The sequence below is a fragment of the Clupea harengus genome, chromosome 5 (assembly GCF_900700415.2).
Source record: "Clupea harengus chromosome 5, Ch_v2.0.2, whole genome shotgun sequence".
Lineage (NCBI taxonomy): Eukaryota > Metazoa > Chordata > Actinopteri > Clupeiformes > Clupeidae > Clupea > Clupea harengus.
Window position 1 is genome coordinate 5,240,157 of NC_045156.1, and position 16,444 is coordinate 5,256,600.

At 42.1% G+C, this 16,444-nt stretch overlaps 2 protein-coding genes across 3 annotated transcripts; one reads left to right on the forward strand and one right to left on the reverse strand.

Annotated features, from left to right (window-relative positions):
* Nucleotides 1–661: 661 nt before the first annotated feature.
* si:ch1073-456m8.1 lies at nt 662–8,724 on the forward strand. Its single transcript, XM_012841139.3, has 6 exons — nt 662–887; nt 1,548–1,625; nt 2,325–2,360; nt 2,804–2,965; nt 3,516–3,599; nt 6,264–8,724. Exons 1-6 carry the CDS (start codon nt 789–791, stop codon nt 6,963–6,965), a joined length of 1,161 nt encoding a protein of 386 aa, XP_012696593.1. The 5' UTR covers nt 662–788; the 3' UTR covers nt 6,966–8,724.
* A 344-nt stretch (nt 8,725–9,068) lies between these two features.
* LOC105912278 (ras-related protein Rab-5B) lies at nt 9,069–16,021 on the reverse strand. 2 transcript variants are annotated; one of them, XM_012841224.3, is made up of 6 exons: nt 15,897–16,021; nt 14,599–14,963; nt 13,708–13,859; nt 13,102–13,224; nt 12,348–12,441; nt 9,069–11,383 (listed from the first exon to the last, which is right to left on the reverse strand). In XM_012841224.3, the coding sequence occupies exons 2-6, from the start codon at nt 14,756–14,758 to the stop codon at nt 11,256–11,258; spliced, it is 657 nt and encodes a 218-aa protein (XP_012696678.1). In that variant the 5' UTR covers nt 14,759–14,963; nt 15,897–16,021; the 3' UTR covers nt 9,069–11,255. The 2 variants fall into 2 exon arrangements, with proteins under 2 accessions (XP_012696678.1, XP_031423302.1); XM_031567442.2 differs by lacking the exon at nt 15,897–16,021 and adding an exon at nt 15,524–15,732.
* Nucleotides 16,022–16,444: the final 423 nt, after the last annotated feature.

Below are 16,444 nucleotides of genomic sequence, written 5' to 3' on the forward strand. Positions count from 1 at the left end.
AACCCAAAGTATGTTACATTGGTTTTATGTTGGTTCCACGGCTCATTCGCTTGAGTCTGCAAGGGTGCTCCAAATATAGCCTGTTACCCCCACCTGGCGGCTGTAGTAGGCTATAGGCCTACATCACAGCAGGTAGGCTACTTGGGGGATATATTTCATGAGAAAAATTCGCTAACTTTGTCATCTTGTCCAAACAAGTGTTTTTACTTGTATCTTGAAGCATATTTTAGATATTGCAGAGGGAAAAAACCTTTTTGGGAATGGGTCAAAATCTCTGTGCTTTCTGTCTGGAGGTAGCATAACCAATCTCTCTTTGAAACTGTTCTCTGGTTTTGTTGCCTTATTGCCATTCACTCTGCGTGTTGCAGTTCTTGGTGAAACGCTTAGATGATGTCTAATTAAACCTATGATGGTTTGGGACAGAACTGACGTAAGTCTATGTTGATATGTTTAATTCATCAGCCTACATGTAACGGTCCTCTTAGCCATTCATGACAAAGGAAATTATCTGTTCAGTATCAACTCTCTCAAATTCATGCCACGGCCACGCTGCCAACATCCAAACGGGGGCAAACGGGTGATAGTGTTTGCAATAACGGAGTGTAGGATCCACCCACGCAGGGCCCTCATCACGCCCCACCCACCATTTCTCTTCATACAGAGTACAGCCAGCCACCCTTGCCAAACAAGATACTAGCACACAGAGAGCGCACTGGTAGGCTACCCCTACGACTTCGATTAGCCTACGTGAACTGAACGTGTTGACAGACCATCCGAAATACTAAACAATGCACTGCGGGAGTTTGGAAAGAATGGGGACACCGCGAAAAAGAACTCTTTCGCGAGGAATGAGTGAGGATGAATCTTTACGACACATAATTAAGGAGGTAAGAGTGCGCCAGAAATCCTTTCACTGCCATGGGTGGCGGCGAGGCGCTTTTTGTTTTACCAAAGGCTTGGAATACGACTATTCGATTATATTACATAACATTCTGAAAATGTACTACTGCCTAATTGTTCTTGTCTTGTCCCCGAGGGGATATAATCTTCTGTTAAGATGATTACTGTAGACGGTTCTCTGTTTAGACATATCGTGTCGTGATTTTCGTTGCTCCCAAGTTGAGCCGTTTAGCCGTTTTAGTTTCGGAGGGGGCGTTCTTCGTCTTAATTCAGTGTTTTTAATGATGCCTATAGCCCCCCTGGAAACAGTTGTAAGGTACACAACGTAGTCTGATTTGCAGGAGCCAAACATAGTATCGCGAATGTCCTCTCCCAGTCCAGTTTGATGTCCAGTATGTTGACTCTGTTCCCACAGACATAGCAGGCTGACGTAGGCCGTAACCTGAGACACAATGATGATTAGAATTCATATTTCCTTTGCTCTGAAACAAGACTACAGCTGAGAAACCACACCAATCCGTTAGCAACTCCACACATTGGCAACCTCATTTTGGCCTATTTCAACTTAAAGTCACAGTGTGTATTTGGGTTAGCATGTTATGAATGTATTTTTTAACATGTGAGTGCTTTTGTTCTCATTTCTCTAGGCTGAGGAGACCACCAAACGATTGACCCGTAGTGAAAGCAGATACGGATCACTGAAAAGGGGAGAGAGAGACAACCAGGTTAGACAACCAGCCTATCCCTTCTTAAAATGAGCCTTTACCATACATAATATTACTTTGAGTGGTCCTCGGTGCCCTCTGTGTATGTTGGCTGTATTGTCCTTGCCTGGATGCATGAAGTACTACAAATGCACCTTCAACAGAAGTTCTACCCTTTAGTTCACTTGAGGTCATTTGCCCACTGGAGTGAAGGGATTCAGCTAGGTGTCATATTGGGTCATAAATTGAATCACATTGCATGTAATGTGGTTGTGGTGGTAGTAATCCTAAATGTGCACTGAATCTGTTTAAAGACTAATGTGATATTCTGTTTCGTTGGGCTAATTGAGCTGTTAAGAGTTGTCATTGAAATGTGATGGTGAAACTAGTCACATCCAACAGCATTCTCACTTAATAAGTAAGAATTGTGAAGTCATGTACTTAATAATAAAGTATATTATTATAATATTAAGAAGTATATGGTATGTATTTTCAAATACACTATTAAGGCCAGATGTTTGCATTTGATTTTGTGGGAGACAACATTTCTGTTATTATATATTTGTTTCATTCAACAACCTCAACGGTGTATGAATGCCAGAATATTTATAACCATTGAACCTGAATGTTGTTCTTAAAGATGTCTGTTAAGTGCTATATGTATGTTTGTGCTGTGCTTGTATCTACTTTAGTACTGAACTTCTTGTATTTTCTTGACAGAGTGAAGATGATAAACTTGCAGGCATCCCTGATATGGTAATTGCTGTACTGATCTGAAATTATTAATATTGTATTACCTTGCTTTTATCGCTCTTGCTGCATTTGAGAGAATTGTCACTGGGACTTTTATCAGTTTAGAGCCTAGCTCTGAACGCAGTAAACTGGATTGGTAATTTGGTGAAAACATTATGTAATTATTTTTACAATCTCAACATGTGATTGCTCTGGGTTAGATAACTGGGGGGCAATATACATTTATGGCTTTCTTTAGTGTTTGTAATTGTACCAGCATAAACTGGTCAATACCCACCATTATGGTATTACTTTCCTAAGAATTCTGCACTGAATGTCCTCAATATGACGACATCAGGTCAGATTACAAAGTTTTGACATAACTAATGTCATACTGTCCTTGCTTCATGAGCTTTGTGGTTAAAACCACTGCACTGTGTTCTCTCTCTTTCTTTCTCTGTGTGTAGGTAGAACTCCAGGCAAATTACGACAGCGTGCTGCTGGAGCTGCGTGATCTGGAGGTTCGGCAGGCTGCTTTCCGGTTCCAGGTGGACCTGCTCCAGGACACTTTGGAGGGGACGGAGGAGATGCTCTCTGAAGCCCAGAGGGAAACTCACGACAACAGCATGGTATGACGTCACCGTGACCCATGACCTGTGTAGGGTGTCTTGCCATAGCTTCCAGCAAATGTGTAACTAGATATTGCAGTGTAGCTAAGAGCCACTGAGATAATTTGACATTGATGGAGTTTGCAAAGTAATTGTTATAGGCAGCCACTGGGTTTGAGTGCTCTCTGTAATTCAGCTAAGTAGATTTGTGTGATGTACCAGCTTTATTGCCATACAATTGATGAGATGAGTGAGATTTCCAGATTAACTGCATAAGCAATTCTAATCGGTTACTATCTACAGTATATGGCACTTAACCGTGTGTGCACATTAAAGACTTACTGCTCTGTATACATGACAGTAATATTAGCCCACTATAGCTTCTGTGAACTCTTTTCTATTTTGATGGTAATAGATTTGTACAGAGGCCAGTCTAATGGACCTCCTGTGACATTGACATCAATGCTCATTCCTTACTCCATTGCTTTCTCTCTATTCTCTTTCTCTCTTTCTCTCTTCCTCTCTCTGTCTCACACCCTCACTCACTCGCTTCCACTCTCTTCATTCACAGGAGCTGGAGCGAGAAAGGGAGGCGAGACGGAAGTTGGAGGACATGGTCAGCTCATTAAGGCAGGAGGTAGAGCGGCTGAAAGAGGTAAGAGGGAGGAGTGTGTGTGTGTGTGTGTGTGAAGGGAGGGGTGGAAGCCGGGGGAGGGGTGCACTTACATAATCATGTGGATGCTGAGGCACTGCTTCCTGGTTGCGGATTGTCAACAGTTTAAATGGCTTGTTTCTGCATGCCTGGATGGTTGCGTAACACTGTGTTTTGGGGCTGGCAGCAGTGGGGCGTGGAGACAAGACAAGGGAGGGTGCTGGATTATTTTCTGGGTTATCAGAGAAGCTAAAACGGTCACAGTCTTGCAAAAAGAACTGGTTTCTCGCCAGCTTACATTCATGTATAGGAGACATTCTTCGTTTTTTGTATGTGAAAATTGTGACTGAGGAGGTTGTTATGGGTGAGTGTCTGTGCTGTAAGGTAGAGGTGCTGTGCTAGAGAGATGGAGAGCGAGAGGAAGAGAAAGAGAGTGAGTTGTGCTTGGCTAAAAATAAAAGTGCTGTACACTAAAGGTCAATTTTTTCACTACACATAGTTCTTATTTTCAGTTATTACATCAGAGAGGGCAGGGGCCTCCGTACTTCCACCCTTTGTATATGTTACCAGTTCAACACAAGGCCATATTTGGAAATGGTCCTCCTAGTCTAATCAGTTTGTTTTAAATGGTCTGGTGGGTTTACAACTCTTTTACCTGAATTATTAGTTTACTTTTATGTAAATACATTGTCGTGTATGCATGCACCAACGCCACAGCCTATGGAGCTGTGGTCAAGTGCCAGATATTTTCAAAATATCCATACTCAAATCCAGCACAGAAGTTTTCTATCTATTTGTTTTTGCAAGACTGTACTGTAAACCAGAAGTAGTGAACCAGCTCACGGAGGCTTGCTATTTTTCAACCAAACTACATAAAATATCTGTTTACCTGCCCAAGGCCTGAGTCAGATGCATTTCTTTGTTTTGTTGAACTGGTTGGCTGCACTGGCTGCTGCCCACTTCTGCAAAGCCTGAGTGGATCTCTGTGGTTCCTGTGCCAAATCAGGAAACGCAGCTTTAAACCAAAAGTTGTTTGATATCCTGCTTAGATCTGTGCCCTGGGGTGTTGTACATCTGGCTGTCCGAGAGACGTTTAAACTGGGAACTGGACTGTAGTTGCAAAACAAAATTTCCCCTTCTAACATTACCTAAATAGGAAAATTACCCTAGTTTTGATCACATTTTTGTCATTCCCCCCAAACCCCAATTCAGTAGTTTGTATAAATGAGCCCAGCAAAATGGTCAGGTTTTTAGGCTGACTAACTAGGCTGTTGAGCACATACTAGCTGGTGGAAAGCCAGTGAGTGCAAAGCTTTAACAGAGCGGAGGATTGCACCAGGATAGCATATCAGCTGGGGAGGAACTATGTCGGCCGGCGTTGTTATGAAAATGAGAAGGGAAATGATTCAGCAAGTAGATAATACTGAGTGAGTGCCCTTGTGGGTGTTTGTGTTTAGGCCTCATGAGATAAGTTGGTTTATTCAGTGTTGGCAGTGGGTTGACCTGACAACCCCGTCCAGCAGTAGACTAAGGTTTTAAGACCATATGCTGGGAAAACCCCAAGAAATCTTAACACAACTCAAGATAACCGCAAATAACTGATGCAGTGAGTTAGTGATTGCAGGCATTTCGGTAATTTAGCAAGCCTGTTCTCAACATGTTACAAAGCGGAGATTGCACTAATCACACATCATCAGCAGGAACTTGTTCTTGTTTGTGGGATTTCATACACGACTCGTATGCCAGTCGTATGTGTAATTCAGAAAGGCTGAAATTATTAGCTCTGTGCCGGCCACCATCATTAGAAGCAAGTATTCTTATTGTTATTGTATATTTCGTACCCGTTTGGTGGGAATCTTTATGTGGAATATGGTACTCAGATGGGGGATGGTTCAAAATGCATTCGGAAATTGTACCTTTATCCCTCTATCACACATACCAGGCCAGAGCTGAACTTGCATTATTTAATGGAATTGCATTATTTATTGCACTTGCCATACATATAGTGAACTTGTATTATTTGTGAAACAGTCCTTTCTTTCTCTATGTCATGCTCTGGCGATGTGTTTAGTCCACATAATAGTATCAGTTCTGCCATATTGGTTTGTTCATCACTGAACATTTTCTTCTAAACAGCTGACTCAGTCATTATCAGTGGTGCACATGTTTACAAGGGCTTCAGGGCGAAATGCTGATGAACAGGTTTTAATGTTCCCAAAATGTTGCCAAACAAGAAACAAGGCAATGATCTGACAAACGTTTAAAATGTTTGTCTTCAACTCTCAACTCGAACCATCTACTTACTACTTTCACCATTTTGTTTATGTTGACAGAGTACATCATTCTACAACATATATGTCATGTTTCATTATCATTGTCCACCATTTTTAATTAGCTGATGAATACAGTTGGAAGGGAGGGGTTGCACTCTTAACATAACAGTGAAGGCTAGGGTAGGGCAAGTCAGGTCTTGCACCTGCATATGTAAATGTGACTACACCCATGACAGGTGTAGTCTTGCAGCAAATTAATAGCCAGCAAGATCACACAATTTTCTGGTTTAGATATTGGATCAGTCTCATGAGAAGTTGCTCTTGGAGTTCAGGATTACACAGCCTAGATAGATAGTGAGTTGACGTGTCTTATGTTGTTCTTCATTGCCCACAGGAGAGAAACAGCATCCCAGTGGTCCCTGTCTACTCTCTGGTTAGAGACGCCACACAGGAGACTGCAACTGAGGAGAGCAGAGACACACAAACAACACCACCTCCTAACAAGCCAGAGGATGCCGGACAAGAGGCACCTTTCACTCTGGTGCGATTGGACAGCATGCCTGTCACTCAAACTCAACCACCCGGCACTACAGAGGGGCAAGCAGACAGCCCGAATGGAGGGCTGCTGTCGTTCTTCAAGAAGGGAAAAGGGGACCAGCCTCAAGAGGGTCGTGCTGGTCCTGCCTGGCTTCAGAACGCCCCCCAGGGGACATCGGTGGATCAGGATTCTGCCCACGTCAGGAGCGCTCAGGAGGAAAACAGCGACAGCCCCCTGGCCAAACTCACCAGGATGGTAAAGAGCTTTGGTCACACGCCGTCGCTGGACCTGGCTGACCAGCCTGTGCAGGAGGGAGTGTTTCGAGGCCCCAAGCATGTTGGGGATGACCCGGAGGACAACGACGAGAGCAGCGGCTACGAGGACGCACAGTCAGACTTACAGGAGCAGGAGACCCTCCCGGGTGCCTCCACACCAGACGGATCTCCAGATGGAGGTTTCCTTGAGGAAGAGATGGGAGATGAGGAAGACGGGGATACAGCAGCCAAGACCGGGGAGCCAGGGAGCCCCAAACCAAACGACTCTTGTGTTTTGTCTTAAATTCAGGACTCTTGCCGCTTCCTACTGATCTGACATTCCTTTTTATCAAGCATAGATAAGTCTTAGATGATATTACTCAGGCTCTTGCACAATTCCAGCCTCAGATCAGTTTCCGTCTTGCTACTTTTTACTTTGCCTGTGGTGAAACAGTGCTGAGAATCTGTAATCATTGCTTCAACTCTCAGCCACCAGTGGATCGCCCTTCAATGATTAACAGCTGACTTTGGAACGCTTTTACTTCCCCTCTCGTCTGCCTCGGAAGGGTATGAGTCAACCCTCTGCCCGCCCGCCCTGCCCTGCGCGTCATCAGAAAAAATGGAATTTTCTGAGCTGATTTCTGGCTGTTTTTTGGCTGTATCTTTTTTTTGGCATCGAGAGTGTGACACGGGGGGGCACACTGCTGCTCTCCCGTCCAGTCCGGTTTCTGTTTCTGGCCATGGCTCTCGTGACTGTCTAGTTCCAGGTCTTGACCTTTATCTTTGAATCGTGAAAAGCCTGCTGTTTATGTCCACACAGATAATAGCAATGTCAGTGTACATAATAGTAATAATAGCGTTCATATGTTTAGCATCTGGGTTATATGAAGGGCATGACATATGATGTTGATTTCATCACCTAGATATGTTAGATTTTATTTGCTATATTTGTGCTTTTATCACAGATATCTGCTGATTTAAAGAAAGGGAATACAAAACCCCTTAAAGATTTTTTGATACAGAGTTATTTGGGACCAGAAAAAGGGAAACAGTGCCTTTCAACAAAAACACATTTCAGACTAAAAAATTACTTTTAAAATGAGGAATATTCATATATCAAAGCATGATAGACCTTAACCTTTATGGGAAAATGGGAAGTGTGTGTTTTCTGACTTAGCTATGACAAATCAATGAAAAGTACATTCCAGTTGTTTTGTTTGGTCTTAAACATGATTAGTCATGGCTGTATGGCAGGCTAATCAGAGGTGTCCTTGAACTAATGTTTGCTTAAGAGCTGCTGTACCTACTTGGGAGAGGCCTCGGTTTGTTTTCTTTTTAAATATAAACATTGCAGGACAATGTCTCTTTATTGAACTATTAACCCTTTAGGATTAAGTCGTTTCTGTTACATTTCACCCATTTTTGGAGTTTTCGATTGATATCTTCTAGACAAACATTCAATTGTTTTAATTGCTAGGCCTCCCAAGGCTTTGATTAACATTAATTTCAATGTTCAAGATGTTATTTGTTCTTTTGTTACAGTGTCTTACAAGTAACTGTGTCTTACCTACAGTCTGCTGACTTTTACATTTTGTATTAGTCTAGTTAAATTTGAACTGATAAATGTAAACATATACCATATATATGGTACTGCAAGCACCTTCCAGTTTCACTTTCTGATCTTCTTTATGTATTTGTTAAATAAGTTTGTATGGTAAGTTGACTCACAGCACCTTGAATCTTTTTAGTGAAAAGCTGTGTTTCAGTAGAATATGTATATTTCTTTTCTTCTGTATAATTTGAGGAAGACTGGTAAGGGGCATGCTAAATTAGCTTTATGCTGTTAAGTCATGTGGTTTTGCACTCACTGACAGGATTTGTTGCACAACATTAGATGCTGTATGATATGAGGGGTTTTAGATTACAAACCAACTTGATGGAAAAAACATGGACACATTTTCATCCACAGGATGTGTTCACTTTAAACTATGTATTTTGTACACTTCCAATGGATTTACTGTCGGCATGTGGGTGTGCAAATGATTAAAAAAAGTAAATCTACAGACTGAATTATTCTCTTCATGTTATGAAAAAAAGCTGTATCTACATAACACACTTTGTTATCTTGGTTAATGAGTGACAGGTACTAACAGAACTTCTCATCTTAATTTTATATCACTTCACAAAGCAGCACTCGGGTCATAAAAATAAAATAAATGAATAGCAGATGCCTTCATACGGCATGCCATTATTTGCATGCAATTGTACACCCATTCCTTATCTGTCCAAGTGGTGTGCTGAATTTGTTTGAAGCAGGGAGCAGAATGTGTGCACATGTTGGCCACTTGTTGCTGTTAACGACTCCAGAATGTACAACTGAAGAAGCTAAAAAACACACACAAAGAGGTAATAAGAAAGGCAATTTATTTATAAACGTAAAGGCTGTATGATTTGTTTAAAATAAATCTGTACTTAATTACATTTAGATACATAGGAACTTTGCAAGCGTAAAAACTAACTTGATTGTCCATATCCTTGCAGTGTGAGAAGGTATTTATATTAATCATGAGTGATTCATTGGTTTCCAACAAGAAAGGTATATGATATATTTCATATCGAACAAAAAGAAGCTAGTTCATTATTTCTTGATATATGATCATATCTGTACAGATGCATTACAATTACCAAAATATTGGCTTTAAGAATGAAAAAGGCCAATAGTATTGCCTAAATGAACAATGGTGAATATGCAATTATATGCATAAATACATGTATTGTTCCAAAACACAGTAGGAAATAGATAAATATAAGGCAACAATACAATTCATCTATGTAAAAAATGACAGGAATGGTGACGCAATCTAGTCAATCATTTAAGACATAATGAAACCATCATTTTTTGTGCAAACATGCATTGATAGGCGTAACATTGAATCTTCACAATTCTTGCTACAGAGTGAGTATAAATGTGTGGTACCAGAAGCAAAACATCTGACAGTTTGTTGCTGTTGACCATTCATAGTCTTATCAAGTTGCCTGATACAATCCACTGAAATATATGTAGGACTGCTGGCAAGGTGGCCAACTATCAGTCACCTAGATAACTCATGGCTAGCTGTTGTGTCACCAAACAGCAATGTCTTAATGCACTGGTACCCACTCCTCCAGAAGATCTACTCTACTGCCGTATTTAGTTGCAAACTAAATCCTACATAACCGGATAAAGGACTTGGTTAATTGAATCAGGTGTAACATAATAGGTCTGAACCTTAATCTCTGCAGGGGGGCAGTCTGGATGCCAACGCTGGTTGATGGCAGAGATCATGTACATTTTGTGCCCAAGGGTTGTTCAGTGAAGTGCTACTACTAATCCCTTTATGGTATTCATGCCCCTTTGACCCCCCCTAGCCTCCTCAGCTATGGCATGTCGTCTTGGCACGACCACCTAGCATTGTCACGCAGAAGCTTATCTGTCAAACAGAAGTTGGCACTGATGGTCTTTGGCTTCGGCTCAACTAGAGAGAACCTCCATATGTTTTGGGGAAAATTGGCCTTTTAAGGATACTTATGTGACTGTGTGTGCTTCTGTTGCTCCTATCCCCTTCCCTTCCCTTATACGGGCCATTTGATTCCTACTTCTACCTCCCAACAGCTCCCATACCTAATAAAGTGATTGCTTAAACTTAGTCTGTCAATCTGGCTAAACTAAAGAGGCATCTGGCAATATATTAGGAGGTGTTTCCATGGAATGCCAATTCAGAACGGGATTTCCTCCAATGGCCCCAATCAAAACCACTCTTGAATCGCGGTGTCTTATCATTTTCTCCTACCCAACTGTTTCCGGTAGGCAAGTATGATAAGGCAGCAAAAAATGCCAGAACACCTCCTGATGCAGCCTTGAGTTTAACATAGCGTTGGCATTAAATGGTATTAGTGTGTGATATCGGAATATATGCACAAGTATATGAGCACAACATTGGCCTGATACCCGTTACTGATATCAGTATTGGTGCATCCCTAGCTTTCTGTGTTAGATAAGACAGTTAAAAACATCCTGTGACCAAGAGAAGGAAAATAGCCATAATTACCATATGGTGTGTATAACGTGAAAATACATCAATCTCACACTAAGGTGTAATCATTTCAGGACAAAAATACATGGACATTCTACAATATGCATCCTCTGCTCCTCTGACATAATTATATCAGAGGTACTAGGAGTTTATATGTGGAGTCGAGTCATGTTATCCTACATTGGACCACTAGAATGATGCCTGTGCTTACACTTAAGTTATGATTAAACAGAATAGATATGAGTCAATGGACTGAACTCGAAACTTCGGTGACCCGTTTTCTTTATAAGCAGTGTTGAGGTGAAGAACAAGAACTTCATTGTACTGGAGTGTGAATGTCAAATAAAGTTGTTTTTTTTTGGCTTGTTTTCTACGTCTGTGTGCCACCCTTCCTCTTCTCTTATCACCCCATCCTCATTTTCGTCTTCCCTTACATTGAGCTGTCACTTTCTGTGCTCATTTCCCGTCCTCCCACCCTACCTGTTTCCTCCCTCCCTCACTCCTCCCTTTCCCCATCCTCTTTAGTTCCCACAGCACTGGGTCTTGTTGGTCTGAGTGGGCTGGTTTAGGTCCACTCCTCCTCGGCCTGCACGGCCTGTCGCTGTGGCTCCTGGCCCGGCCTGAGGTTCGCTCTTTGGCAGCTTCTTGGCTGAGAAAGAAAAACAATAGAGTTAAGGTAACATGACAAATACCAACCGGGATTGCTTAAACTACCTGCTTGAATAACCTTGATTACTGGATGGGAAATTACACTCCAGTTCTTGGTATTTGTGTGATAAACTATGTATCGTATCAGTTAACCTAAGCTTTAAATTGTAATGATTCATTCCTGAATGAACCTCATCCATGTCCTCAGTCTTTCCTTTTTAAGCCATTAATCCCAATAATTTTCTAGTGCCTTATTTTGTTGTTATATGCGCATTAAGCAGACAGAGTGCAATGCAATAATATTCTTATATTCTCTGGAGCTACAACACAGACAACAGCCCAACCTGATACTTATAATCTCTGTCTTTTCCTTTTGTGTGTAGATGTAGGCTACAGAAATATCTGAAGAAATGCTGGAAGAGGAAGTACACTGACTGCCATGTTTGTTACTGTATGCCCAGCTTTCCAGCTATTCAGAAATCAGATAAAGAACACAAACACAGCACGCTATTTTGACAGTCCCTCGAGGATTTTGCGATCTTGCTTTTTCACAAATTCCCCGCAAGAAAAGAACCCTGCAAAGTTGTGGAATTTCTGCATTATTCTGATTTTATTTAACTTAAAATCGCTGCAATTGTTAACTGCATTTTAAGAGAATGACAATTCAGTTACTTTTGGCCACAACAATTGATACAAACCCTCGCAAGATTGTGGAGGGACTATTGAACTGAACAAACAACATGTTGCTGCTCGTGACAGAGAAATTATCATCCAAAAGTGAGCAGTGCAACACTGTTTGTGTTCATGCGGTAGATAACTCAGACTCCAATTCCATAGCGGTGACATTATAATGCAACATGGAGTTCACTCTCGGACACTGTCCCCTAGTGTCTGCACAGAGTCAGTGCAACCAGGGAGAGGGCCACAGCTATGTCGCAATGAGGCATTGGGGGAACATCACATACCTATGGCCATGAAGAGATCATTGACGTTCATTGCAGTCTTGGCAGAGGTTTCCATAAATAGCAGGCTGTTATCATCTGCATAGGCCTGTGCCTCCTGTCAGAGGAAGTCACACAGCTGCAATGACTCATGAGTGTAATGTACAGGGAGGAAGCCTTGTGCAAGGAACTTTTTTTTCATACAATTTTTTTTTAGATACTGAATAACACTTTCCAGACCATTTCCAAACGGACAAATAATAACCTGAGCCTTTATCTTATCCCACTCCCATCCAGACTGTATGTCTAATCTGAAAGGGAGCATTAGTCATTACTGTAAAACGTCTTGTTTGAGCATTGTTGTTTTCTTAATCAGAGTTAGCATGCTACTAATGCTACTAATGCTACTGTTTTTGGTGTTTGTAAGGATTGTGCCTTTTTGCCAGGTAAAATGCTAGTTTTCAACCAAAACTCTACTATTAAAAACTCTGCTACTGCTACAAATACTGTAATGTATTTGAAGTATGCAGCTTCTTCCAACAGAAATATATAATATAGATGTATCCACAAAACTATCCCCATCACAGCCAAAACCTCAATAATACAATCAACACAGACATTTCCTCTTCAGACTTCAGTGTGACCATAAAGTGAAAGATGTGTTGTGCTGGATCATCATAGCTCATTTAGCATGGTAGCTTAAAATCCTATTGATATCAGCATGAAGAGCGCACATAAATACAGGAGTGTCCATTTATCTGCAAAGTGCTTTTTATACCTCATACTCCACGGTTCTGTTGGCTGATAGGTCAGCCTTATTTCCAGCCAGGGCAATCACGATGTTGGGACTTGCTTGTCTCTGCAGTTCGCTAACCCAGGTCTTCGCCCGGCCAAATGTATCCTGCACAGGAAGCCATACCAAAGATTTACAACTACTAAGGCGCAGAACATCTGGGGTAATGTACACATTTATTCCAAGCTTTATCCAACTGAGGTATAAAGTCATTCAAATAAACAACAAATGTTGAATTACAAAATTCTGCTTTCCTGATTATGCTGGCAGGGCAAAATAGGGCTCAATCAAGCTGAAACTACAGAGGAAGGCATAGACAGATGTGTGTGGGTTTGGAATTGTGTGAGCACATGTGTTACCATGGTAATTACTGATGACTGTACATTACTGATGCCTGTGTTGAAAGATGCGAAAATGTGTACATGCATCAGTTTAGCACCAGTTTTACATGCACCAGGTTTGCGTGTCAGGTATTCTATAGTAGTGATGATAATATAGCAGTATTGTATGTAAACAGCCCCCTAAAGGAATTTTACTTTGAGGCCCATGAGTTTTCTGAAGGTGAGGGGCTTGTGTGTGAATGTTTCTTACTGTGTTGGTCATATCGTACATCACAATGGCCGCCTGTGCTCCTCTATAATACATTGGTGCCAGGCTGTGGTATCTCTCCTGTCCTGCCGTGTCCCAGATCTCAAACTTCACTGTGGTGTCATCCAAACACACTGTCTGTGTCAGGAAAGCAGCTAAACAGAAGGACAGACAGAAAGAGAAAGAGAAAGAGAATGAGAGGGAGTTACTGAGTAACACTTAGAGGTTTATTGGTAGCTACAGATTACAGTTGTTGCTTTCTAGAACATTTCAGGTCATTACATTTTATTCATTTTTGAACATTCAGTGAGTCCACTGGGAAAACAGTGTTTAGTTTTGACAGGTCCACAGTAACTGCTGTCCGCCTGGAGCTTCTGAATAAAAACCCAATTGTTATGTGATTTGCATGCTCCACTTCATCTGGCACGGTGGCTCAGTTGCTTGCACTGCCGCCGGACACCAATTCAAAAGAGCTAGAGGCTGAAGTTCATGTCCTGCAAATGAGTCAGACAGCAAATGAGTGCAGCCGAGTACACCTACAAAAATAACCGTTGCTATTATTCTACAGCTTAGAGCTTCCAGCATCGTGCCCCTTCCAGCATTGCTTATTTGCTTTCCTCTACAGTGACGTCGTGACCGATAACAACTGAAAGTGCATAACTGAGTTGTTGATCGATAGTTAATGGTCATCAGATTAATTTGCAGTTAATATTTGTCAGGTTGAGTGTCAGAGTGTATAGTGGGCAAGTCAGAAAGAGTGAAGTGAAGTATAGCATTTTGATCTTTAGCTATGGACTGAGTGTACTTATGCACATTTATAGGGACTGACAGGTGAAGTCAGTTTATTTGAAAAGGCTGCATAGTCTGAATAAAGATCTGAAGAATGATCCATACCTCCGATGGTGCTCTCTTGAAACTCCTGGAACTGGCCCTTCACAAAGCGCAGGACCAGGCTGGATTTTCCAACTGCGGACTCCCCAAGCAGCACCAGCTTAAACTGGCAGACCTTGTTGGCTGGGGACTGGCCGTTTGGCCGAACAGGACGTGCTGCCATGGTGGCTATGGGGTAATAGGGTGGGGGATGGGAGTTTGATGTTGGAAAGGAGGGGGGGTGGGGGGGGGGGGGTAATAGAGGGAGGGAGAAGAAGTGCAGTGACAGCTGGGGACGAGAGGACGGGTGTAGGGGAGGGGGGCGTGAGGGTTACAGGGGTCCCCTCTCAAAGACAATGAGTTCCGTCTGCCAGATGAAAAATGGAAATCTACAAGACAATAAAACAGGACAAAAAAAGACAACAGATGTATGCCACGATCCAAACACTTCAATCATAATGGCAACCTGTCACCATCACTGGAGGGAAGCACTGATTAATCAGATCTGGGTGCTCTGATGTAACCCTTGGCAAAACTATTTCTTTCAGTTCCTCTGGGACAACCAGCAGGAAGCTACATTTGGAGAACTAAGCTATACCCCAATAATTCTGTAAAAATAGGGTTATCCTCCATTTCATGCAGTCTACACGGTTTCGTCAGTGAGATGTCACTCAACAAAGATGTATTGACAATAGTGTATACAACTACTGCTCTCTCTCTATCTCTCTCAAATGATCAGACAATCAGATTGGCGGTCTAAAGCTTCACTTCTCTGATACAGTGGACACACACGGCAAAGGTGTCTATTCGTCTACGTCTAGAACATAGAATATTGGAAGGTAAAAGTAACAACAATGTTGCAATTTACGTGGCAACAGATCATCGAGTGTGTAGTTATGAAGCATAGAAGGCGATTGCATTGGCCCTAATGCAGGGTTTTGAAGCTCACCGTCTCACTGTCAAGTACCAACGTCGCAAACTTCACCTTTGCGTCGGCAAAAACTTAACTCAATACACTCTCTGTTCCGACCACTCAAAACTCAAAACAGTAGCCTGAACTCGACCTCTTCCAAGTTCTTACAAATGCAGAACATGTTTATTTACCACCCCTTCCCCCATTTCTACAGTCCACCCTTGTCACCCAAGGAGTTCGGGCCCCACCCCCTCCGGCCGAACCTCGAAGAAATCTCAAAACATCGGGTTCCCCGAACAGCGCTCCAGTATGGTCGGCCTGCAATCCTTTCCTCAGTACCATCCTAGCCACCGCTACTGGCATTGTAGGAATACCCACTGGGCTATAGGCTACTGAAAGTATCACGTACCTATCACCAAGCGTTTATTTCTTTTAGCCGCTTTGTCCGCTGGACAACGCTATTGCGTTGACTTGTCTAGAAGTTCCACAGTCTTGGGCGGTGACTGATGGACAACTATTTGACCCAATGGGAAGTGGAGACTTCCTCTCATGAATTCTTGGCAAATCGTGAGTGAGGGTTTGTATCAGTGCAACCTACCGTGGCGGAGTCTTATAGCACACTGTAGGCCACATTTATATTTTTTTTCAGCATTTTGTTGATCCATTCGATTGTAAGGTTAAACTAAGGGAACAGGGAAATGTTCCTATACTCTACCTAACTTTAAATGGTGACAAGTAAAACATGTATATATATGTTTGATGGACTTTTCTGTAGACTAATGCTAAGGGTACTTTTCTGACTCCTACCCCAACCGGAATCACCTTTGCATTTGCCTTCACTGTTTCTTTAATTCCACTTTTTTTTATATGGATTACCCCAGTTTAGAATGTTCTCTCATGTACATGTTGTCATTTTCGACTGCTTCACCAATCATGACTACATTTTTCTGGTACTTG

Coding starts and splice junctions, on each gene's coding strand:
- si:ch1073-456m8.1 (XM_012841139.3), top strand. CDS start 789: ATGCACTGCGGGAGTTTGGAAAGAATGGGGACACCGCGAAAAAGAACT. Junction 1,626..2,324: donor GGGGAGAGAGAGACAACCAG/GTTAGACAACCA, acceptor TTTTCTTGACAG/AGTGAAGATGATAAACTTGC. Junction 3,600..6,263: donor AGGTAGAGCGGCTGAAAGAG/GTAAGAGGGAGG, acceptor CATTGCCCACAG/GAGAGAAACAGCATCCCAGT.
- LOC105912278 (XM_012841224.3), bottom strand. CDS start 14,758: ATGGCAGCACGTCCTGTTCGGCCAAACGGCCAGTCCCCAGCCAACAAG. Junction 13,225..13,707: donor TGTACGATATGACCAACACA/GTAAGAAACATT, acceptor CTTCCTGTGCAG/GATACATTTGGCCGGGCGAA. Junction 11,384..12,347: donor TGATCTCTTCATGGCCATAG/GTATGTGATGTT, acceptor TTTCTTTCTCAG/CCAAGAAGCTGCCAAAGAGC.